The sequence below is a fragment of the Mytilus californianus genome, unplaced genomic scaffold (assembly GCF_021869535.1).
Source record: "Mytilus californianus isolate M0D057914Y unplaced genomic scaffold, xbMytCali1.0.p SCAF_12, whole genome shotgun sequence".
Lineage (NCBI taxonomy): Eukaryota > Metazoa > Mollusca > Bivalvia > Mytilida > Mytilidae > Mytilus > Mytilus californianus.
In genome coordinates, this window is record NW_026262604.1 from 4,665,413 (window position 1) to 4,692,948 (window position 27,536).

At 32.4% G+C, this 27,536-nt stretch overlaps 1 protein-coding gene across 1 annotated transcript; it reads right to left on the reverse strand.

Annotated features, from left to right (window-relative positions):
- Positions 1–16,867: 16,867 nt before the first annotated feature.
- On the reverse strand, positions 16,868–20,869 carry LOC127721238 (toll-like receptor 4). The gene is made up of 2 exons (XM_052227917.1): positions 20,807–20,869; positions 16,868–19,250 (listed from the first exon to the last, which is right to left on the reverse strand). The coding sequence occupies exon 2, from the start codon at positions 19,233–19,235 to the stop codon at positions 17,079–17,081; it is 2,157 nt and encodes a 718-aa protein (XP_052083877.1). The 5' UTR covers positions 19,236–19,250; positions 20,807–20,869; the 3' UTR covers positions 16,868–17,078.
- Positions 20,870–27,536: the final 6,667 nt, after the last annotated feature.

Genomic DNA, 27,536 nt, shown 5'->3' on the forward strand with positions numbered 1-27,536 from the left:
AAAACATCATTATGTGATTAGAAGCTAAACTAAAAGATAGAATTGTAAAATAAAGTACGAGAAGATAGCTTTTTGAAAATGTTTTGAGAATATCAAAAGAAAAGATAGGGTCACTGTACGTTTTTTTCCGGCTAAAATACAAAATAGGAAATCTCAATGTAGATTCCTTCACAAAATGCACTGTTTTAGAGTTACCTCCCCTTAAAATGCCAATTTATAAACATTAAAAATCAAAGCAAAAATAATCTACACTTGTAAAAATATTAATATCTATAAGGTATAATCTGTTAAATTTGTTCTTTTAAATGAAAATTCACATTAGTTATCCGCATTCCTGCATCACTTTGCTAACTTAATTGAAAATATTGACCTCAGGTTCTCTGTTTTTCACAACCCAAGACGGCGAAAGACAACCACACCACCTCCATATGCTTAAGTTAGTGCGAAACGTATCTGCTTGCTGAAATTTTTGTAAATTTTTTTTTATCTTTCTTTGTTATTTCAAAATTGAAAATAAACTATAAATCAGATGCTCAAAGTTTACAGAAAAAAATCATCATATAACATATGAATTTAAAAGACATGTCCTTTTCAAAACATCAATTGACAGGTATTTGAATTAGTACACTTTAAACGACATGGAAAGGGTACCACAATAATTCTGCAGTAGTTTATCTTTCCAGTTTCATTTCTTTTTTGCTATGAATATGTCTATCAATGTTTATTGACCCAATGCTTCGTCTATTTTCTCCCAGAAAACAACATTCCCTTGTTCATCATATGGAAACTCAATATACGAGTCTTTTTGTACAAGTTCTAACAACATCAGAGGCATATCTTGCGGTAGAATTTGTTCTAGAAAGATCAGAAAAATAATGTTCCTTTTGTCCCTTGAATAGATACTTTCCATTCGGGCCATATTAAACTCGAACATACAATAATAGGAATCAAAAAATTGTTTCGTTACAATGCATATAGTCTTTCTGCTTTCATGTATTGCATTTGTAATATTAGTCGTAATTTCGGCTCCTGGTAAAAAGTCGCGTTGATGTAAACATAGTTTGAAGTTTCTTTCCATTTCCAAATTTTTAATGCAATCATTTATGACAAATGAAGTGTCATTTTCACAGTAAGAAATAAAAGCATCATATACATAATGATTAGAATCAATGCTTGCCTTATGTCTATGATGTTTGCTTTTAGCAAGGTAAAACATATATCGAAGTTTCCATCTGTATTTATAAACAACGGCAACAGCGATACAAATCAGAGTAGCCACCAGAACAATTGAAGCAATGATGATAAAACTGCCATATGATATGCACTCTTTTTCTAACTCTTGAATTCTTTTGTTTGTAGAAACGAATCGAATGACAACTCCATCCTCCGATGAACATTGTCGATCATAGAATACATTCACACGAGTTACGACTACCCATTTCCAAAATATCAATGTTTTGCATGTGCATTGTAATGAATTATTCAATAAATAAATCGTAAGGTTAGAAGTTAGAGAAATATAATCAAACATTCTCATTGAATTCTGATCAAAAGCTGAGATGAAATTGTTGGATAAATCTAATAAATTTAGATTATTTGACCGTGATACGTCAAATAAGACTTCTTGTAAATGGTTGTGACTTAAATTAATATATCTTAGTTCTGCTTGTCCCTGGAATATTGAGTGTTTTAATTTGTAAATATTATTTATAGATATATCAACATATTCTAGTTTGGAATTTCTTCCCATATGTTTGTTATCAGTTTTCAAACACAATTGATCCCCAAGATGGTTGTCTCGTAGTATTAGTTTCTGCACATTCGTCAATTCTAATACAAACTGGTCAAGTTTGTTACTTGAAAGGTTTAATGTTAGTATTGATGGTGGAACAGGGTCTATTCGCGATACTGGAAAAAGACCAACTGGGTTGTTTTCCGTAATTTGCAAATGTCGAACTGACGAATCGTTTAAACCAGAGGCAAGTATGTTCCATACGTCGACATTTTCTTTTGTTCCATGCAAAAATGTATTTCTAAAGATTATCGTCTGAACAGGTGTCATGCTTAATTCTTTTATTGCATCGGCAATTGAAAGAACATCATAATTATAGAAATAATGCATTTCTATTTTGTGCAGTTTTTGCAAACTATGGTGTGCTCCAGTTAAAATTGAAATCTCACACAATCTGTCAAAGTAAATGTTCTTCAAGTGAGCCAGATGAAAGAACGTGTATTTTTGAATCTCTAGCAAGAAACATGTACCAACTTTAAGGGTTTCAAGATGTAGCAAAGAGTCAAAACTTTTACTGAAAACTACTTTGAGTCGCGTTATCATTGGAATATCTATTTCTAATGATTCGAGTAATTTCAAGTTTGATAGCGCTACTTCTGGTAACAAACTCTTATACGGACCAGTATGTCTTATACATATTTGTTTCAGGGAAATTAACGATTTAAAAACTTCAATAGGAATTGCACGCTCATTGTACGGTAGGGGATTGTAATTAAGATTTAAGATAAGAAGATTCGACAATCCGTTGAAAGATAATCTATTTAGACGTTTAATTTTATTATACGATATATCCAATTCAGAAAGATTTTTTAAAAGACTAAACTGGTAATCGTTTATCACTTTAATTCTGTTCTTCTTCAAACTCAAAGTATACACATTTGATGGTAAATCAGGTATATTTTGCATTCCCGTATTCGAACAGTCGACCTCCAACATCATCTCTCTAACAGTTTTATCATGTATTGGAATACTGTTGCAGCGACATTTCTCATTGAAAAGACACGGAAACGGAATTCCAAGGACAACATTCTGGCAAATACCAACCACAATTGCCAAATGCTTTAACATATTTTTGGATAGTTTCATGTTTCATACAGAGTTCTTCAAACTGAAAAAAAGAAATAAAGGATATCATATCATATACAAATGTAATTTTTATATGGGTTTATAAAACGTTCACTAATAGAAGGCAACTATTATTTTAAATATTCCGAACAAGAGGGAGTACAAGCTACGGTTAATGATATGGTTTTGATCAATTTCGGTCAAGTTAAATGATAAAAAAGATAAAATTGAATTTATATCTTCTATTTTAAACTTTCAATTTTGAAAGCCAAACAAACAACTGAATATATACGTTGCGCAACTGGACTAGGGCGGTGATGGATTACTGTATCGTCAATATTTAAGCCATTTTGAAAATAATATTTAGCTAATAAGAAATCTTTTTTTTTTCGTGGAAAGTAAAGAAAAAAACACTTCGAGAGATACGTTAATACGTGAACCGCGGTTTAAAAAAACGTTTCAAATACGTAAATTCTTAGATCTCTGCTTGCACAATAAAAAAATAATTATGCATTCATTGAAAGTGTTTTGAATTGTCAAACTCCTCAATTGGTCATTTTCGGAAAAAGTGTGCATTTGAAACTTCGAATATCAGGGTGGACAAAGCCTTCTTAATATTAGTTTTATATATCATAATTATTTGTTAGAATTTTACCAGGTTTTTGAAGCCCTTTGGTGTGCACTTGATTGAAGGTTATTTTCCCTATTCACGACATAAAACAAGGCCACCAGAAAACTCTCAATATAAAAACAGCCTTGTGATATTTGCAGCTCAAGCTGGAACCCAAGGTTAAAACAATGATACACTTTACTCGACTGATATTTGTACATCCCACATACCATAACGAACACCCCTTCTTTGCATTGACTTTGCCTGATTTGAGATTTTGGTGACAATATTTATATACCCAGGCCGCCAATATAGAAGCACTGATATAATGACTTTTTTAACCATACATTTTATGAAAGATGTTAACCATAATACATGTTATTTAGAGCCAGTGAACAATAGACGAATTGAAATTGTGAACCGTACAAAAACTTGTGCATGGAAAACTCCCTGTTTAGAATACTTCTTCAACTCTTCTCCTTATTTATATTTGAAAAAATAAGTTTTTTTTAAATTATTGAAGTAACAAATATCTTACCATGCGTGGTCCATATGTTAGTAAATACAGAGAGGAAATGAACATCTTGATTTGATCATGTTTGTATTTATAAAAAAATCAACGATCGTAAAAAACGTGACCAGATTGCACAAATGTGTTATTTTATAAGATAAATTACAGTAGAGCCGATAAAACTGTCAAAATACTTCCTCATTGATGTCATTTTTGCGATGATACATAACTTTCATAATGAAAAGTTAAAACATCAAACTACAATGAAAAGCGATTTAGCTTTGAATTCTTTTTCAGTGAGGTGTGCCGTTAGTGTTACTAGGCTTTAACAGTTATACTCTAGTTATGAATGTCCATATTTGTATGTCGCTCAATTAACAATATAAGTCCAGACATTATTGTGTTTCGATCGTTAGGCTTGAGAGTGTAAGATATCTATTTTTCAACTATCTTAACTTCAATTTGAAATGAACTTGTTTTCTCAAAAGATATTCAGAAATACTGTGAAATTGTTTACTTGCTTATTCGAATATTAATTTATGAATTATAAAATTCTCTAAAGAACTTGTAGATAATTTTAAATATCGATCTTTCTCTGAAAATAATTCTTTCAAAACCTTTGATTTTTCAACCCTTGATACCACCATTCCCTATGTGAAATCTAAAAATAGTCTAAAAGAAATAATTTACAATGTTTTTTAATACAAAATGGTAGCATACGCTTTAAATCTATTGCTGTGTGTGTAAACATGCTACACCGAAGAACAAGAAAATATTATGCCTGGTTATCTAATTAACCGCTATTTTTTTATTATTTTGAGGCAGACTTATTCAAAAAATTGTCAGAATACTTATGTTATTTCTTCTTTCTTAAATTTAATATGATTCGGAGTTCCATCATATACTTGAAAAGAACAAGAAGTTCAAAAAGGCCAGGTCATTCAATTTCACATTGAGATATATAAGCATGAAAAGGCTATATCGAAGCGAGATTTATTTTAGATACTATAACAATATGTTTTTATTCTTTTTTTAAAGACAAAAAGTCTTTCAATTCATTCAATTTACTTAAACATGTTTACCAAAAGGTATAGTATAATTATGAATACAAATTATCAAAAAGATATAGTATCTATGAGAAAGACTTTAATTGGTCGGTTCGTTGACTAATAGTGTGTCTAAGTAGGATTGCGCGATTGATTTGTGATTGCTTTACGCCGCATCAGCACAAACAGGCTATATCGCGGCGTAAGCCTTGTAACAAATAACAAGACGGGTTCAAGTGGAGCAAGAACTGCATTCCCTTCCTGATATCACTACCTTTTATTAGTGTTGTTCGTATTTCTCGATCTTTAGTTTTCCTAGTTGTGTTTTGTAGACTTTTGTTTCTTTTTTAACCTCGTTTACTTTTAACATGGTGGTGACAATTTGCCTTTGACGTATGAGTGATAATATTCCTTTGCAATTTTTTGCCTATCTTCCTTGTTGTTATCGTTAACAACACTATACGTGATAAAATATTAAATATTAAGTTATTTCTCATTTTAAATGACTTTTTGACTACAATTATAGCAATGATTATTCAATTTTGTAATAAAGCATGTAAAATACATGTTTGATTGATTGATTGTTGTTTGCTTTACGCCGCATTAGCACACAAAGGCTATATCTCGGCGAAAACTTATTCGAATATGTTTACAATTTAAAGCATATTTTAAAATCAGACAAAAGGTCCTTCAATAAAATAAAATTCTCGACTAAAGCAAATTGATTATTTACAAATGAAAATCAACAGTAAGATAACGTGATAACAATTAAAATCGTTTTAAATATAATATCATTTTCATATTTTATAATATATTCCAATTTCTTTTAAGAATGAAACAATATTTGTAAATGGAACACTTTTAAATAAATCATACATATTATTGACATTGAAATGCTTCCTACGAATATCAGCAAAGTAAATGCAATTAATTAAAACATGTTTAATAGTATACTTCAATTGCAAGGTATACATTGTGGTTCATAAATAAATGAAATTGATTATGTATTATGCATGTGAAATAAATAAAATTAAAGATTTATGAAGTGTAAACAACTCGTGTGGTATTTTCTTTAACGGTATGTGTAATGATTATGGTTTATTATTAACCAACGTTAAATTTTCAATTCATAATCATTTCCTCTCTAACGTAATTGAAAGTATATTTACTTTCTTAAAGCGGGTAAACATGTTATTTCTTCCTTGTGATCCGACCTTGATCTTCCTGTTTGTCTGAATATTTCATTTTCCAAAACCACATTTAAAAAATGTCTAAAGATATTGATAGGTCATGGAGCTCCTTTTTGAGATATTTAATGCATAAAATATGGCGAGAAAAGGCTGCTCGGACTTTTACCTTATATTTGCATTGGTAATATTTCTCAAATCAAAAGAAAGAAAATCAAGAATCTGCTTAAATTTTGTTAAATGACCTTTTATGAGCTATTAAGTCTTATATGAAAAGATAAATGGGTGTTATTGGGCAAAATATTTTACCTTGTATCGTACGGAAAAACACCATGGAGTCCGAACATTTAACACAAAGTCTTAAACCTCACCTGATTACACCCTTGAGCTCTCTTTCTGGATGCAATTGCGAACAAAACTATATGTCATAAAACATTAAATATCGAGTCATTGTGACCTCTAGTAAGTGTTTTTCATGAAACTTATTTTTCCTTTTAAGTTACTTTCTGAGTAGAATTATAGCAATTATTATTCAATTATGTATTGAAGCATTTAAAAAAAAGATATTGATTATTTATTATGCATGTTAAATAAATGAAATTAATGATTGATGAAGTGTAAACAGTTTGTGTGGAATTTACTTTAACTGTGCTGTATTAATTATGATTTATTATTAACCGACTTTAAATATTCAATCCATAATCATCTTCTTTCTAACGTAATTGAAATTATATTTACTTTCTTAATACGGAAAAACTTGTTATTTCTTCCTTGTGATCCGACCTTGATCTTCCTGTTTGTCTGAATATTTCATTTTCCAAAACCACATTTAAAAAAAACTTAAGATACCAAGGAGATGTTTAAAAATTTAAACGGAATGAATATGGCAACGCCATTGCAAAAGGGTAAAAGGCAACACGCTTTGCAATATACTACATAGAAAGCCTAAGACTGAAAAAACGCGAACCCCTACAATAACTCGGGTAATGACAGGTGCTCAGAAATGGTTAAAAGATTATTCTCTAATTAAATCCTAAATTCGATATTCATCTCATACATCATTTGAAAACCATGTTTTAGACTTGTGTAAGTAGTTTACTCTAATTCAAAAACCACATTGATGAATGGAAACAAAAATAACTGACCATTCTTGATTGGGTCAGATTGGAGCTTGAATGTCGTTTTAAACAAAATAACTTGAAAATAAATACCATAAAAAAAATCAATTTTAAAAATAAAACAAATATTGAACAAGTATATGGGTCCAATAGACATCGTCCTCTTATGCATCAGAATGGCGAAATATAGATCATTATCAGCAAAAGAAATTAATCAACACCAGAGCAAGTGTATAGTATTTGTCTATTCGTTAGCATTTGTGTGAGAGAGCAAGCATTAGAAACATTTTTAAAAATTGATCTATTGATTTCAAACTTTTATAATTCAAAATTGCATCATTATTAAATATCTACCAGCATTGACACATAATAAACTAAACTGTAGTTATATACACGACTATATGTATAAAGTGTTAGAAGTTTTATTAAAATGTTCCTACTAATGTGTTTACCAGGAGGTTACATAATCAGATAACAAAATATCAATGTTCTGTTTCCTTTATTTTTGTTTAATTTTAACAAGAACCATTGAAATAAAGCAGTTCTACATTTCACAGACAAATCTTATGAATACATTGCTAATTATTATCATCTATCAGTTTTAGTCCTATATGTTTGTGAAACAGCGACCTCTATTGATCTTCATATTATACAATTATTAATGAATATTTTAACAAGAGGCTATCAGAATAACAGCAAACCGGATTTTCATACAATGTCGAGTCCTGAACACACAATTGAGCAAGTATGGACACAACGTTTTTTGCTTAAAAAAGCTCTGAATTTGGATTGTGATTGAATACTTGACACAGTTTGTGACTCAAAATGAATGTAATCAAAGAACTGAAAATTTTGAAAATGGACATTTAACTATTATGTTCCAATTCTTAATCAAAGTACATTGTTAGAATTAGCCTATCAAAGAACCCCAAGAATTTGATTTTTGATGAACTACTCATTTCTGTTCAAAGGGAAATAACTTAAATGCATATAAGAACAACAACCACTGATGACTTAATTCTTTAAAATTGGATATGATGAATTTAAATACATGTTTAGATTCATCATTTCTAAGAACCCTATTCAAGCTATGTTGAAAACAAACACAGTTTTATTGTGGACCCTGATTTGAACCAACTTGATTGATTGATTGATTGATTGTTGGTTGCTTTACGCCGCATTAGCACAACAAGGCTATATCGCGGCGAGAGCTAATTCGAATACTTTTTACAATTTAAAGCATATTCTTAAAATCAGACAAAAGGTCCTTCAATAAACTAAAATTCTAGATTAAAGCAAATTGATTATTTACAAATAAAAATGAACATTAAGATAACGTGATAAAATTTTTAAATCGTTTTAAATATAATAACATTTTTATATTTTAGAATATATTCCAACTTCTTTTAAAAATGAAACAATATTTGTAAATGAAACATTATTAAATAAATCATACATATTATTGACATTGAAATGCTTCTTACGAATATCAGCAAAGTCAATACAATTGATTAAAACATGTTTAATAGTATACTTGCAGTTGCAAGGTATACATTGTGGTTCTACTTCATTTTTTAAAAGATATTCGTGTGTTATTCTAGTATGACCAATACGACATCTAGAAATAACACACTGATCTTTTCTGCACATAAAATTATTGAAAGGTTTACATAAATTAGGTTTAATTTCATGTAATTTATTACCATCTTTTTTACTCCATTCATTTTTCAATATATTAAAAACATATTCTCTAATATTAGATTTAAAATCGGTATATCACAGTTAGATAAAGGGTCACCCAGGGCATTCTTTGCCTCAAGGTCTACAGCTGTGTTTCCAAGGATTCCAACATGACTCGGCACCCATAGAAATAATATTTCTTTAAGAAGAATTTTTAAATTCCTCATTACATATAAAATTTTGAGAATTGTTGGGTTTTTAATTTTAGTATTTTGTATAGCTTGTAAGCATGAAAGTGAATCAGAACATATAATAAATTTGGATTTATCTGAAGAAGCAATAAATTTCAAAGCCAAAATTATTGCTTCTGCTTCAGCAGTAAAGATCGATGCATCAGATGGCAAACGGAGAGTTGCAGCTCTGTCCCTGAAGACAGCAGCAGATGCAACTCTGTCACCATCTTTTGATCCATCAGTATAGACAGTTGAAAAATCGGAATAATTGGCTTTGATTTCAGCATAGTGTTGCTGAATTAAAAGAGGATTTGTTTTATTTTTATTGTGTTCACGGAGATCAAATATCATTTTTGGTTTGGGAAGTTCCCATGGAGGACATTTGCAAGTTTCAACTTGAGCAACAGATTTTAAATCAAAAGAAGCTAAATGTGGTTTTAAACGTATACCTAACGGGGGAATTTTATTTTCATGTTTTGCAAAAATATCTTCATAAATTGGATTAAAAACACAGCTGTAGGCAGGATTATCTGAGTAGGCTTTTAGTTTGACAGCATATTGAAGTCCAAGCTTCAAACGTCTGTTAGAGAGTGAGTGCTCATCAGCCTCTACATACAGACTCTCAACTGGTGAGGTTTTAAATGCGCCAAGACAGAGACGCAAACCCTGATGATGCACAGCATCGAGAATCTGTATGTAGGACTTCCTTGCAGAGCCATACACTATAGAGCCATAATCTAGTTTAGATCTAACTAGAGATCTATATAAATTAAGTAAAATGTTGCGATCAGCACCCCAGTCGGTGCTGCCGACAACTTTTAAAATATCTAATGCTTTTAAACATTTCGATTTTAACATTTTGATATGGGGTAGAAAGGTTAACTTTTTATCGAAAATTAACCCAAGAAATTTGGTTTCATCAACCATTTTAATTGGGTTGCCGTACAAAGTGAGTTCTGGATCAAGATGCAATTTCCTTTTGTTACAAAAATGCATCCCGACCGTTTTTGAAGTGGAAAATTTAAACCCATTTTCCGAGGCCCATTTTTCAATTCTTCCAAGACATAACTGTAATTGTCTTTCTATGTTATTCATATTTTTGCCTCTATAACATATTAAAAAGTCATCAACATACAATGAACCTTCAATATTACTTTTTAAAACTTCAACAAGGCTGTTGATTTTAAGACTAAATAATGTAACAGATAAAATACTGCCCTGAGGGACACCCATCTCTTGATCATACAGATCAGGCATGGTTGAATTTACTCTAACATTAAATTGTCTGTTAGATAAAAAATTCAAAATAAAATTTGGCATATTGCCTTTCAACCCCATATCAAACAGATCTTTTAAAATACCATACTTCCATGTAGTATCATAGGCTTTTTCTAGATCGAAAAAGACCGACACTACATGTTCATTTTTCGCAAAACCATTACGGACAAATGATTCGAATCGAACAAGATGGTCAAGAGTACTGCGACCTTGGCGGAATCCACACTGGATATTGGCTAAAAGCCCATTGGATTCCAGGAACCAAACAAGGCGATCATTAACCATCCGTTCTAGTGTTTTACAGACACAACTGGTAAGAGCAATTGGCCGATAATTAATAGGATCCGTGTGATCTTTACTTGGTTTTGGAATAGGCACGACGGTTGCAAGCTTCCAGATTGATGGTAAATCACCAGATTCCCAGATGTTATTCATAAGCTGCAAAAGAGCTTCCAGCGAGGAATCTGGCAAGTGTTTTAACAGTTGGTAGTGAATATTATCAGGCCCACAAGCTGTATCATGGGCTTTTGATAGAGATGTTTTAAGTTCTTCAAGAGAAAAGAGTTTATTATAATTTTCACCATTTTTTGATTTAAAGTTTAATTTAATTTTTTCTTTTTGTTTTTTAACTTTTTTAAAATCTTCCCTGTAGTTGTTAGAAGAAGAAGATTTCGCAAAAGTTTCACCAAGCTTGTTGGCAATATCCTTTTCAGATGTTAATAAATCATTGCCATTTTTTAAATGTTTAACTGTGGCTTTAGAATTTTTACCTTTTATCTTTTGTATCATGTTCCATACTTTTGTCATCGGAGTGCGAGATGTTATCTCCGAGACAAATTTCTTCCAAGACGTTCGTCGTGCTTGCCTGCAAGTCCGCCGTGCCTTAGCGCGAAAAACACGGAAATTACTCAAGTTTTCTGTCGTTGGTTGTTGGTTGAACCGTCTTTCAGATTTTTTACGGTCACCTATTGCTTGATCACAAGCATCATCAAACCATGGTTTGCTGGGATGTTTCGGATTTGCCGAGGTCTTAGGAATAGTTCTGTCAGCAATTGACGTTAACACTGTATTAAAGGTTAAAATTGGATCTTGTACAGTCTCAAACATCTTTGACTGAAGTTCCGCTTGACAGAGATTCTCAAACAAGGACCAATCCACCTTGTCAAGTTTCCAACGTGGTACTCTCTGTTGGGCAGAAGTAAAAAGATGTTCAAGTACTATTGGAAAGTGATCACTTCCACATAGATCATCATGAACACGCCATGAATAATCCAGAAGAAGAGAGGGATCGCAAATAGTGATATCAATAGCAGAATAAGACCCGTTTCCAGGATGAAGATAAGTATTAGATCCATTATTAAAAATGCATAATCCTTCTTGAGAGACAAAGTCCTCAATGATCTTACCTTTGATATTATGAGACTTGCTTCCCCACAAGGGGTTGTGTGCATTGAAGTCGCCCATAAGTATAAATGGTGAGGGTAATTGATCAGTGAGGTTTTTGAGTTTAGCTTTATCTATAATTGAATTGGGTGGAATATATATAGAACATAATGTAATTGTTTTATCTAATGATAAACGAATTGCAACTGCCTGCAGATCCGTGGTGAGTTGGACTGTGCTATGAATGACGTTGTCCTTCACAAAAATGGATGATCCGCCTGCAGCACGTTCATCTACCTTAGAAAATGTGCTATACATGTTGTATCCTTTCAAAGATACATTGTCACTTTCTTTTAAATGAGTTTCTTGAAGACAAAATGCAGTAGGTAAAAATGACTGAACTAGAAGCGTTAACTCGAGAAGATTTATTTTAAGACCTCGGCAATTCCATTGGATGATATTAGTCATGATTTGTTAATAGACGGGCGAATGCTATCGAGTTTGCCAGCATTCTTATTTCGCTCACCCTGAGATTGTAAACTTTCGGGTGGCGGAACACTTTCGATTTCCATTTCTGATTCGTCGTTAAGTGTTGAAAATCTGTTGTGTGAGGAGAGTCGTCGATCTCCAGGACCATGCGCAGCTGGTTTTACTCCGCCTCGACCCCTACCCCGCGACCTCGAATCAGAAGACTTCTGAGAGGATGTAGTTGCTGGCTTCTTTGGGACATCCTTCTGTTCTGGAGAACGAAGAGGAGACGGGGCTTTAGAAGACTTTGTACTAGATGCAGAAGATAAACTAGTTTTATTAGATGCAGATGAAGGAGGACTATTGGAGATGGAAGAATCATCTATGTCACTGGGAAGATCCCAGACAGATTCACCGCCCCAACTGTCTGATTTAACTGTATCTTTTTTATTTGATTTCTTTTTTTCATTATTTTTAGATGATGACATTGAGCTCTGTAAGGAAGATTGAGTTGACTGAGTACTGGTTTTAGAAGGTGTTGGTTTTCTTGGAACTAATATTTTATCGTTAGGTTCTGTTTCAACAGGCAGCATTGTAAATGTCTCAGCATCAATTGGCCAGGTCATGCGAGTTTGTGTATGCTCGTGACTGAATGAGCGGACAACTTTGCTGGCGTACGATGGTCTGTTCGAAACAAGGAGATCATTCGAAAAAGAAGCTATCTGTTTAGCTTCTGGGTAACTGATGTTTCTTTCTGTTTTAATTTTGATAATATTTTTTTCTTTAAGGTAAACAGGGCAGTCCCTATATGATGAAAAATGGGATTCACCACAGTTTACGCATTTAGAAGATTCAGAGCTACAAGTTGTTCCCTCGTGTCCTTCGTCAGAACACTTGAAGCATCTCTGCGTACCACGACATTGTTTGCTTCCATGACCAAACTTTTGACAAGTGAAGCATCGAATTGGGTTAGGGATAAACCTGTCAACTCTGATTCCGAAGCAACCTAAAGTAATAGATGGAGGAGGAGTTGGAGTTCTAAATGTCAAAAGATATGTATTTAATTTGATTATATTTCCATTCTTTTTTATTTGAAATCTAACAACATCAGTTACACCTTGGCTTGAAAGTTCCTCACAGATTTCTTCCACGGTAAGGTCACCAAGGTATTGACTTCTGTCTCGAATGATCCCCTTACAGCTGTTCAAACTGTTGTGAGGAGAGGCAGAAACAGGAAAGTTTGTAATTGTTGTCAGTGTAAGCAAATTTGTTGACTGACTTTTGTTGGAACATTCAACCAACAAATTGCCTGATCTTATTTTTGAAACTTTTTTTACAGTACCAGCAACGCTTTGAATTTGTTTGTGAATCACAAAGGGAGATATTTTGGAAATTGGTTTTTCATCTGTTCCTTTTATTACAATAAATCTGGGCCAACTGTCATCTTCCTGACAGGGCACTGAATCATCACATTTTCTTTTTTTATGTATTAAAGCTGATTTAGAGGGTTGGTTTTGTTGTGCCATAGGAAATGAGAAAGATTCACCATTCTTGTCATCCACCCACCTCGGAGTGCCTACAAGGGCGATGCTGTGTTTCCGTGGCGAGCCGGGGTCAAGTGCTAATGCTGAAAACGAGCTCCAAGTATAACATGTATAACGTAGCTGGTCCCCAAAATTAGCACCCAAGATCCACTGCGGAAAGCACCAGATGTTCCAAGAATAGTATACTCAAGCAGAGCGTATCCATCAAGCGAAATAGAAAGCGTACCACTTGATTGACCCATGAGCCATCGCCTTCTTCAGTTATCCGAAATATAAATAGCTTAATTTAAAACACATGTGTATATAATGAAAATTGTTACAAGAAAGCTTATTGTTGAGGATTAACTGAAGGGCTCGACATGACCAGCCGATTGATCGAACCGGGTCCATCCGACCTCCCGTTTAGATGATATTGGAGCCAAAGCAGCTTATTGAACTATAGTCTCGTCCGTCCGGGTATTTTTCTGACCGTAAGAAGTCTGGCTACAGCCCTCATCCGCAAGGATCTCGTCAACCACCGACACGGGTAGCAACCCACGGCCAACGGGTTGGAGAGCCTATTTTATTTAAAACATCGGGCAACTCATACGATGTTCGGATCACTTTAGTCTGGTCTCTACCCTTCGACCTGTCCAGCATGGGTAACCCTACCAGGAGACGAAGCTCCAACTGGCATAGCTCTTGGGGTCACTGAGACACGCAAGCCCCCCGACCACGGCAAGGATAGCGATCCACCGGGGGGTGAACCAACTTGAAAACTGGGCCGAAAATCTGCAATATATGTGTATTACATATATATGGACAGTATCAGCTTAGTTGTTTTACGGTTTTCTCTTTGTCATTTTTTTAATCTATATAGCATCCAGAAAATTCGTTTTTACAGAATAGCAAACAAATCTACAACAAAATTCTACAAACAATTTACCAATTAAAAGAGAAAAAATGTTATTTATCATTAATACAATGTCTTTTAAAAATCTGTAAATCTTATCTGTATTTATCTTCAAAATGTCTAACAGTACATTTCTAATTGCTAGTATATTTATACAGTCCTATATAGCGTATAATCATCAACACTTAAAGACCAGGCTGTAATTAAATAAAAGTCGACACACCGTTATCAACATGGAAGAAAACAGTATAGAAAACATCGCGCACTATAGAAAGCTATGCAAACCAACATCACAATGAACTAGTGTAATAAGTCTCCAATTGATATGTATGAACACGAAAGTTTACTTTGGAAGACATTTATTTAGAAACATGGTAATTTCCACGGTAATTCTTTCATGTTCATTTAAAAGATATATAAGCGGAATTTATTTTTGAAATTTAACATCAGAATTAACAAGCGTATTACGTTTTCTGTTAATGGACATCAAAATTCAAAACTTTTACTGTTTTGTTAAGGGACGGACACCAACGCTAGAAAACATAATGTCACTAAATATAGTAGACGGTGTATTCAAAGTGAAGACATCGACAAGTATATATTGAAGATAAGAGACGAAAATACAACGAGAAATAAATGAAAAAAAAAACCAATAATATTAATATTAATATTTACATATACGTTAATAAATTTTGATAATGACTATATAAATATCTACTCTTTGTTTGGGTTGTTGTCTCTTTGACATATTCTCGATTTCCGTTCTCAATTTTATTTCAAAATAGACAAAGACGTTTATCTCAACGACGCTTATGTCTCATACACATTAAGGAGGGACAAACATGAACCAAAAATAAATATGATGGATTTGCAAAATTGGGTCAAACGGGATAAATTCAAATTGTCACTGGAAAAATATGTTATGTTGTATACCAGCAGAATGTGAGTGCCCTTCAGCAGGCATGGTGTACATCACACAATGTTTTAGCAATATATAGACCACAATGAGTTCACATATACCTTATGATATTATATCGTCTACTGGAACGGATCAAATGAAGCATATTTGATTGAATGCTAGAACATCGACAATTAAAATCATTGATATATGTTTTACTTTCCAAATGGCATTCAACTAATAAATGATATATAAGAAAACTTTCACACACAGATTTATTTCTGTATGTAGTAATATAAATATGTTGTTGCTTCTTGTTGCAAGGCAAACACTAATCCTAAACGCAAGAAATGAGGAAATGAGGAAAAAATATGATCGAAATGTATAATCGGTGAAACACATTCAAAAAAAAAATTTAGCTGTCAAAGAACTTTTGCCATTAACCGTATATTAAAAATTCAAAATTTAATTATGATTTTTTTCTGCTTCTGAACCTTTGAAAAAATGTTGACGAAAGTGAATGACAGAATACAGTAGTCACATAAAAGGAAGACGAATTATAAGCAGATCATCAAAGTTCACAGAAAAAAATCAGGATAAATGTATCTCTTAAGGATGTTCGCTACTTTGTTTCAAAGCGAAAAGCTTTTTAAAAGACTGTTATAAATTGATTGTATATAGATAAAGGAAATAAAAAAAAAAAAAAACAGAAAAAAGAAGGCATGTTTTTGAGATATAAGACATTGAAAAATTGGCGGGAAATAATCCTCTATATTCTTTTCATACATTTTACATGAAAAATTATGAATAAATAGCAAGGTTAATTGCTACATGGATAAATCCAGAGGATTCCGAATATCTGGCAAAAATCCGAAAACAAGAGGTGCCAACATCCTTAGCATACGAAATCATTAGTCATATCCTTTTCTGGTCAACTTCAAATTAAAGGTATACAAACCAAATGGGAATGGATGATTTCATTTGCATTAGTTTTATGTTCCAACTTTTTTTTCCGTTTCTGATCAAATTCAGGTGTTTCAATGACCATATATTAAACAATTTGGAAAGAATGCTATACTTGTATATAAGTTTTATGTTCGAAATGTCTTTGTTTTTAATTTTTGTAATAATTATTCGTATTAAGGATGTACAATCAAATTGATTAAAACTAATTTGACTATTTTAATTTTCATAATATTTTTGTTGTCTCTTTAACACATTTTATTTTTTTCATTGGATAAATAGCAGTTTGACAAACACTTATTTTGAACATTAAGAAGCGTAATATTTCCTTAACAATAGAACGTGAGTAAAACGTCATGCCGATTTTTTCAGAGTTATCTACGTGTAATTTCTTTGTACCACATTAAATGTTATTGACGCAATGCTTCGTCTATTTTCTCCCAGAATACAATATCTCCTTGTTCATCATTTGGATACTCAATATACGAGTCTTTTTGTACAAGTTCTAACAACATCAGGGGCATATTTTGAGGTAGAATTTGCTCTAAAAATATCAGAAAAATAATGTTCCTTTTATCTCTTGAATAAATGCTTTCCATTCGGGCCATATTAAACTCAAACATACAATAATAAGAATCGAAAAAGTGTTTCGTTACAATGCATATAGTCTTTCTGCTTTCATGTATTGCATTTGTTATATTAGTCGTAATTTCTTCACCTGGTATAAAGTCGCGTTGATGTAAACATAGTTTGAAGTTTCTTTCCATTTCTAAGTTTTTAATGCAATCATTTATGACAAATGAATTGTCATGCTCACAGTAAGAAATAAAAGCATCATATACATAATGTTTACAATCAGTGCTTGCCTTATGTCTATGTTGTTTGCTTTTAGCAAGGTAAAACATATATCGAAGTTTCCATCTGTATTTATAAACAACGGCAAAAGCGATACAAATCAGAGTAGCCACCAGAACAATTGAAGCAATGATGATGAAACTGACATATGATATGCACTCTTTTTCTAACTCTTGAATTCTTTTATTTGTAGAAACGAATCGAATGACAACTCCATCCTCAGATGAACATCTTCGATCAAAGAATACTTTCACACGAGTTACGACTACCCATTTCCAAAATATCAATGTTTTGCATGTGCATTGTAATGAATTATTTAATAAATAAATCGTAAGGTTAGAAGTTAGAGAAATATTATCAAACATTCTCATTGAATTCTGATCAAAAGCTGAGATGGAATTGTTGGATAAATCTAATAAACTTAGATTATTTGACCGTGACAAGTCAAATAAGACTTCTTGTAAATGGTTGTGACTTAAATTGATATATCTTAGTTCTACGTGTCCCTGGAATATTGAGTGTTTTAATTTGTAAATATTATTTGTAGATATATCAACGTATTCTAGTTTGGAATTTCTTCCCCTGTGTTTGTTATCAATTTTCAAACACAAAAGATCCCCAAGATGGTTGTCTCGTAGTATTAGTTTCTGTACATTCGTCAATTCCAATACAAAATGGTCAAGTTTGTTACTTGAAAGGTTTAATGTTAGTATTGATGGTGGAACAGGGTCTATTCGCGATACTGGAAAAAGACCATCTGGGTTGTTTTCCGTAATTTGCAAATGTCGTACTGACGAATCGTGTAAACCAGAGGCAAGTATGTTCCATACGTGAATATTATCTACTGTTCCATGCACAAATGTATTTCTAAAGATAATCGTCTGAACAGGTGTCATGCTCAATTCTTTAATTGCATCGCCAAGTGAAAAAACATCATAATTATAGAAATAATGCATTTCTATTTTGTGCAGATTTTGCAAACCATGGTGTGATTCAGGTAGAATTGAGATCTCACACAATATGTCAAAGTATATTTTCTTCAAGTGAACCAAATGAGAGAAAGTGTCGTTTTTTATCCGAAAATAGAAGCATGTACCAACTTTAACAGTTTCAAGATGTAATAAAGAGTCAAAACATTTCCCGAAAATTACTTTGTATGAAGTAAATAATGGAAGATCTATTTCTAATGTTTTTAGCAATTTCAAGCTTGATAGCGCTACTTCTGGTAATGAATAAATATAATGGACAGAAGATCTAATACTTATATGTATCAAATATACCAACGATTTAAACACTTCATTTGGAATTGCACTTTCATTGTACGGTAAAGGATTGTTGTTAAGATTTAAGATCAGAAGATTTGACAATCCGTTGAAGGAGAATATATTTAGACGTGTGATTTTATTGTACGATATATCCAATTCAGAAAGATGTCTCAAATGACTAAACGTGTAATCGTTTATCCGTTTAATATTGTTCTTCTTCAAACTCAAAGTATACACATTTGCTGGTAAATCTGGTATATCCTGTAATTTTCTGTTTGAACAATCGACCTTCAGCATCACCTCTCTACCCATTTCAGTATGTTGTTGAAGACTTGTGCAGCGACATTTTTCATTGAAATAACAGGGTAACGAAATCGCCAAGACAACATATTTGCATATACAAAGAACAATTATCAAATGTATTAAAGTAATTTTTGAAGCCATCATGGTCCGTGCGGAATTCTACAAACATAAATTAAGAAATAAATTGTATCATGTCATATAAAAATGTAGTTTTAAAATTTAGAATGGAAATTGGTAATGTGTCAAATAGATAACAACATTACCAAAGAGCAGAAAACAGCCAAAGGCCACTATTAGGTAATCAACACAGCGAGAAAATCCCGCGTTCATGCATTTAAGTGTGTATTACACTCGTTCAATAGTATGTAACTAGATTTTGTAAGACAGTTTTTTTTTTAAATGAGTGTTTGTTATAGCAAAACAATCTATGATTGGATGTTTTGAACGAAAAAGGGGCACAAGCTAGAAAATATCACACCTTAAAAAAGTCTTTCGCAGTTATTGCACATATCGTCCATTCGTACGTATACAACTCTGATCCGCAAAATATTATGATAACGGAAATTTGTATAGATGTGTTAAATATTCCATTTTTCGTAAAATTAAGAGCTCAAATTTGGGTTATCTCATTAACTTTAAACACTCTATTGTAATTGTCAAACACATAAACAACATAAATTTAATTCCAAAATATGTTAAAAAAAAATTGCTGTATTAAGGAACTCGTATTATATGAAGCCTACGACGATTGCAGCTTTGTCATCTTGTATGGAAATAAAGAACATCATCATAATTGTTTTTTTTTTTTGTCCTTATTTTAATCTTTTCCAAGTGATTCATTGACTGATGTTTTGTTTATACATTTTTAGAAAAAAATACGATTATTTAGTAGCGGAATTGTAATGAGTATGTAAAACACTCCCTTTTTATTGTCCAAAGGCAAATATATCATGCATTTTCAGAAATCTATTTTTGTCAAAGTAGTTCTAATAGGTAGGTTTGTGACGTTAGGTTTAAAAGTTATTTCAACGGGAAGAGAAACAGAAAATTCAGAATGCCTTCTGAAAAAGAGAGCAAGTTGGATATCGGCAGAATTGAATTACAACAAGCACCTTATCGAATTCTCAGACAATTATTGTAATGATTCTATTACGTGAAGAAACTTGACACTCTTTCAGCTTACGGTTTCGAGTTAATCACCAAGTTCAAACAGATGTGGAGAAGAATCCGCTTACCCTTGCACCTGAGATCATCCAAAAATTTTGTTGAGGATCGTGTTGCTCATTCTTTAGTTTTCTATGCTGCGTTTTGTGTACTGTTTCTTGTCTATCGGTCTTTTTTTTCTTTTTATCCAGGGTCTTGTCAGTTTATTTTTTAATTATGAGTTTCAATTGCCCCTCTTTTGCGAATAATCAAATGTACATCCAGCATACAATAACGGAAATTATTACAGGACCTGTCAATTGTATTTCAATTTAATTTGATTTCGTTTTGAACATGCATAAAATATTTGCCACTGAACGTTAATCAACCAACAATCAATCAAAGATTTAAATGGTTTGGCTTCGAGCATCATTTAACAGATATTCACTGTCGTAATTTGATTCGGGTATAGAAAATAGGTACTGTGAATGCCATTTACCATCTGAAATTAAAGTTACTAATAATTAAGTTCAATTAATTAATAGTGAATTATTACTTTAAATTAATCTTACCTGGTGTAGTCCAACTTATAGAAAATACAGACAGGAAATTAATAAGACAATGGAGATGTGTTGATATGTAAACTTGTCGCAAAATCAATGATCGGATATAACGTGATCATATTGTATAGAATATAGTCATAAACACTTAAGACATAGACGTTTAAGGAGATGATTCATAATTGTATATCGAATTTGATGATACCTTTCTTATACATATATTAAAAAGTCAACCATCAAATTTATTGAAATTATAATTTTGATTCGCCTTTTAGCTCACCTGGCCCGAAGGGGCAAATACGTTTTTCTCATCACTTGGCGTCCGTTGTCGTCGTCGTTATTTTTTTACATTTTGAACTTCTCTTAGAGAACCACTGGATGGAATGATAGCAAACATGGTCTGAATATTCCCCATTAGGTGCTGACCAAGTGTTGTAAATTTGAAGCCGATCAAAAATCAAAAATAGCCACCAGCGGGGGGACTTCGTTAAACAATAGGCCAAACGGACAATACATACAAATGTCTTCTTTTAGAGAACCACTAAATGGAATGACACCAAACATGGCATGAATGTTCCTTATGAAGTCCTGACCAAGTGTTGTAACTTTAAAGCCAATCAGTCGTCCAAGATGGCTGCCAGCGGGGAACTCAATTTAACATAAGACTATATCGACAATACATACAAATGACTTCTTTTAGGGACATTCAAACTTATTAAGGGAAAATAAACCAAGAACGGCCGTGGCGAAAAAAAAAAACAAAACAAAACACAAAGCACATTAAAGAAAACAAAAGACTGAGCAACACAAAACACACAACACAAATGGGCGTAAAACAAGGTGCCCCGGAAGGTTAAGCAGATGTTTTATAGTAATATTTGTGCTGAAGGATAAATGCTACATGAATCTATATTGACCTTGAAGCAATACTTCTTCGGAAAGAGTGATCATCTATTTTTACATGCCACAAACCGTTTTCTGGAATAACTCGTCAATTTTGTAATTTATATTGTACTAGTTGTACTCGCAATAGTTTGAACGGTTAAAACATTCAATGTAAAGGTCAAATCAGTCAGTAAAGACATGAAGATGTCAATTTTTGGATCCTGCAACGCGTGAGTATAATTGAAAATTGTAGTCGCACTAGGTGTTATGTTACTTCATGATAGTATATGAAAAGACTGTTCTTTATTGTACTTAAACGTTATCTATACAGTCTTTACAATATTTTTCAGATGTAACTTATTGTGTTAATACATTTTACTATTCATTTCTGTATTAGTTGTGTTTGTTTGCACAGATACAAGACTTTCTTAATCTAAAATTGTTTGGATAAAGGTGCCATTTCAACGACATGTAAAGAAATAGAAAGCTTTGAAATCATATTACTGAATATAGTTATAAAAGTTACCAGGTTTATAATTTCATACGCCAGATGCGCGTTTTGTCTACATGAGACTCATCAGTGACGCTCCACAAAAAAAAAACGACTCCTTTGCATTCAAAATATTTTCGGCCAGAGGAGTGGCATCCTGTCTGTCTGAGATTCGCCCGAGTCGGTTACACTTTAATACAGATATCAACTCTTAACCGGGAAGAAGAAGAAGACAATTTTTTATATAATAATTATAATGAATTGATAATTGTGCTGAACATAAATCAAGTTGCTTACAATTGACGATTAGAAAAAAGATTACAAATAAACATAACAATTTAGTTGCAATAATCCGGAAGAAGACAACTAGTCATACCTTTAAGTTTGAAATCAACCTAAAACCACTTTTTTATATTTGACAGGAAAAGATTTACGACAAGGTAACAAATGAAAATTTTGAAGCGTCTTTATATTAAGAGTTTTCATTTCAAATTTTACATTAACAAGCAACCGTTTTAAGGGGTGTTAAGTTCGGTTTGCAAATTTGCAGACTCTTTTGTAATTTTTTGTCTTAATTCGTTCTTTTTTAGAGCAATTTATCTCTTCTTTTTCTCAAGTAGTTATTCTTTTTGTATAGCAGCTTCAATTTTGAATCACACTCATGAGTATCGTTCTTTGCCTTTAGTTCAAGCTCTTTCTTTTGCTGTTCAATTGAACAGCATTGATTAATTACACGTTCATGGTTTGCTATGATATCTTCGAGTTCTCTCCTTTTCTTTGCTAATTCTATATCGATTTCATTTATAGCCATCTCACTTATTTCGTGCAGTTCTTTTTTACTTTTCTCTTCGGTAGCAATTTCCAACGTGGTTTTGTCGATTCGGTCGTAAAGATCGGACACAGTAGGATGGAATTCAGCATATATTTCATCATAAATAGGTTGACATAGTATGGAAATTACGGAATCATGGCTTCCTACGGAATTATTGTAGCCTTCATTATCGTTCTCGTCTACGTCTGAGTTGAACACCATTGCATCTAAATGGTTTAAATTCTCTGTTTCATTCAATTCAACAAGTGCTTCTGCAGCTTCATCAATAATCGTATTTGTAAAATGACTACCGTTGTCATCATTGACCATATCTCTTATTACCTTCAATAACTCCTTGACCATTAGTTATTGTCTTGTCCTATTGTACTGTTGTTGATTGCAATATAACGATCATTGCATTTCTTTATGAAATCAGTTATAGGTGAACCAGTTTCAGCAATAAAAGACTCGATACTTTTTCCTTCCCTTTTTAATTCATCTGATCTTGTGAAAACTATCATGACATATTTACCCATAGACGTGCCAAAAAGTTCGAATAATTGCTGTAAATCCTCAGTTTCCTCTTTTGGTAATCGTGTTATCTGAAGCACAATCAAAAATACATGGGGCCCTGGTAAGGATAAATAAGCGCAGTGAATGATTTCATCAGTTATTGTGTTTTGTGAATAAGAAGTGTCAAACAATCCGGGCGTATCAATTAATACAATTTTTTTGCCTTTACATTGTCCTTCAAATTTCTGACATTCTTTCGTTACCGACTTGCCACTGAGATTAGATTTAAAGAAGTTGTCTCCAATTATGGCATTGCCAGTGGCGCTCTTGCCTGATCCAGTTTTTCCTAGCAGTATGATTCGAGTTTCTTCCTTGGGTTCTACAAAAAGATAGAAAAACAAAATAATGAATAGGGTAACATATCAGGTTAACAATTTGTGTGCATGCTTCTGATGAGTTTGTTTAATGAGTAACATCAACTGTTAACATAAACTTCGAATTACTATCAAACTTATGGAACGTCTGCTACCATACACTACTTTTTAATCTAAGGCTACGTACGGACCCTTTAAAATGTATTTTCATTTGGTTTTTATAACGTGAAAACGTAGAAGACATTTCTCAAGGCAACTGAAATTGTCAACGAAATTTATGTTTCAATAAAAAGGGAAAATGTTAGTTTTTGAATGTTCTAAAGTGGCACTGCACACTAATCAATCAAATGAGAATAAAATAAATAACAACACATTGGACTTTGTATTACGAATACGAGTTTCTAGTTTACCTTTTAAAATATCGACCTTCGTGATGTGAAACGAAACACTTTTTTAATATGTTTTTGACGAAAAACAAAACGAAATTATGACGATGACAAAAACACAATTATGGCGATGACAAATAAAAAGATCTCCGTGGTACATATTCCTATTAATAGTCAATAAAACTGCAATAGTCGTCTTTGAACTTTCAACATACCATCTCTGTGAGGTTGATCATACTTCTCAGGCGAACGGTGTACGTAGGTATCTGTAAAGGGAAGAGATAATTATTTGATTTTGGATTCCTATACAATTGGCCATTGATACAGATAAAAACTACACTGATTCACTTTAGATTGATTTAAGTCAAAGATGGATGTTTTGAATTAATATTGAACCGGTCGTAAAATATCAAGAATATAATTTAGTTTGATTTGATATAAAGTGAACTAATATGACTTTAAATGTGAACGCAGAGATCGATCTTTACTCGCACGATTTAATCGAAAATAATTCATTACAAAATGAAAAACATATAAAAGTAAATGAACCTTCTGAACAAACAGAAAAAAAGATGCCTACACCGAAGTATAAAAATTCGAAATTTGTGTCCTATTTTCTTCTTCTGTTGTTGATAATCAGCAAATGCAGTATTTCACGAGCTAAAGTGTTTGCTTTGAAATTAAAAAAAAACCTGTATGCACATCAGTATTAACATTTTAATTGAAATGCAAGTGAATGAATAACTCAGCCATTTAGATTTTGCACAATTTATTCCTTAATTCGTCCACTTCCATATAAAATAAAATGCATTACCACGGTATGAAACGATTATTCTCATCAGCAAACTAATATATATACATAGAGGAGTTACTAACTTTTAATAAGTTAAGTGAAATGATCAACCAACACCTTTCCAAAATCCAGGATATGTTTATGTTATCATAATAAAAGAAAGACGACGAAATAAAAGATCAATCTGACCCTAAAGGTCATGTTTTTATATAACTTGATATAGTGTGGGAGCAACATAATGGTCATTACAAGTGCATCAGGGACGAAGAGAGTGATTACCACTTTTTTTTTTTTTTTTGGGGGGGGGGGATTTTTGCGATTTATTTGCGACCTGTGAGTTTGAATATCCCTTCGGTATCTTTCGCCTCACATTTAGGAAAATGCTTATCGATATTAACTAATAGCTTACCTTCTCTTTCTGTGGGTTTTGGTCGAACTGGAGGTTTAACATCAGCTAGTAAAAATATACAAAACCAGACCGATAACATTAAGTTCATCTTATTATATGTGCGTTTACAGTGTTTTGTTGTGTATATATTCAGATCAAAGTCTCCAACTATAACTCTACTATTGCTGAAAATGAATCCTTGTGCATGTACCTTTTTAAAAATGCCATTATCAGCTTGCAATGGTGTCCGATGTGGTTTTGTTTATAGATTGAAGGCAGGAGGACTACGTATAGTCGCCAATATATATTTAATTTGAATAGTAGTCTCAATTGCAATAATATCACATAAAAACCCAATGAAAATGTTTAGCAAACGAAATTGAATTGCTTTACTTACTTTTTTTTGCCAAGCACATTCAAAAAATAATTTTGTATCGTCTATGCATTGTTTGAATATGTTTTTTTTTGATACTACATACGGTCAATAATGAAACATTCAATTATGCACGTAAACGTTTTTTCTTGAAAGCCACAAGTTTAGTGACGACTGTCAATCATGAGTCTATTCTATATGGTGATGTAGTGTAAACGTTTGCTTTAAATTTTAGAACCATTCCTTTCAAATAACCTCTGTGTGTGTTTGTTGCTTTATAGGCAATGCTTTATGTTGACTTCATATAACCTCAGTGTTCTTTATATTTGTACCTTCAATTGTTTGTTCAATACATACACAAGAACAAGGAATCCAACCTTCTTTTCCTTTAGATTCAACCCAAAAGTATTCTGAATATTTATTTTTAAGTGTAACTATATTTCCAGACTGGGCTTCTAGTGAGCCCTCGTAAACCGTATCAGGGGTTGTGGAAATGTGAAGTGACTTTTCTGAAATTGACAGAAATTAAGTTGTTGAAACGTTTCAAATAGGATTATGCTAATAATTGATATAAGGTACATTTAACTGTCATATGATTGCATTTTCAGATAAATGCATTTATGTATACATAATTTATATTGTAGTTAGTACAGTACATTTTTCTGTTGCAAAAGTGTCTTTACATGGGATTGCTAGCATCTCTGGTGAGTCATTTGCAGACAAAAATAAGCCTGGTATGATTTAACTTTTATCAAATTTCAGTAACACAATATCTTTAAGAAACTTCTTATTCAGTTATGACGACTCATCACATAGGAATTTAGTTCATGATTGTGTGAACTTTGAATTTAGGTATATGAACATGAGGTTTTGAAAAAAAAAAATTATGGAATCTTAGTGAGATGAAATACCATGTTTTCGTTTTAAAATCTCAAGAAAGACAGAGCTTACAAACATGTTTTACCCTTGCGACATTCTTGTTGTGCCGTTTCTAAGTCAGGATCATGCAGAGTAGTGGTCGTCGTTGATTCATGTCGGTCATTTTTGTTTTTCGTAAACTGTTATAAATCGGCCGTTATTTTCGCAATTGAATTGTTTCATATTTTGTATGCTAGTGCCATTTATAGCCATCATCGTTACGGTATAGTTTTTTTTTTCTCTCTGTTGAAAGCCGAAGGATAGCTTGTAATTGTTTACATCCACTTCATTTGAACTGTCCTTGATTTTTTTAAAGCAGTGGACTCGAGCACTCTTCAATCATCATGATGCGACAGTTACTCATCGTAAATATTTGTTAATACTGTCGACGGCATTAGTTTTGCAGATTTATCCTTTAAATTATGATTGTACCTGGATTTTTGTACGGTTTTACAACAGTTTCAGAGAATGTTACTTGCAGATATCCGATTTTTCCGTCAATAAGACCATCACTTCTTCTATTTGTTACAGCAATTACATCTCCTCTTTTAATTTGTAAAACGTCAATCCCATTTGTATCATAATCACATTTTGTTTCAACATACTCATCTAAAGTATAAAACAAACTCTAAAACAATCTGCCAATTACAAATACTAATTTCGTATTAACGTCTTCTTTAAAAAACAAACATTCTGCTTTTTTACAATTTTCTTTATTATAAAAAAGCTTAGTTGTGTTAGTTTCAATCTTTTTCGTCACGAAATTGTTAGCAGGTTAACTACAATTGTGTGACGTTATGTGCTTGTGTAG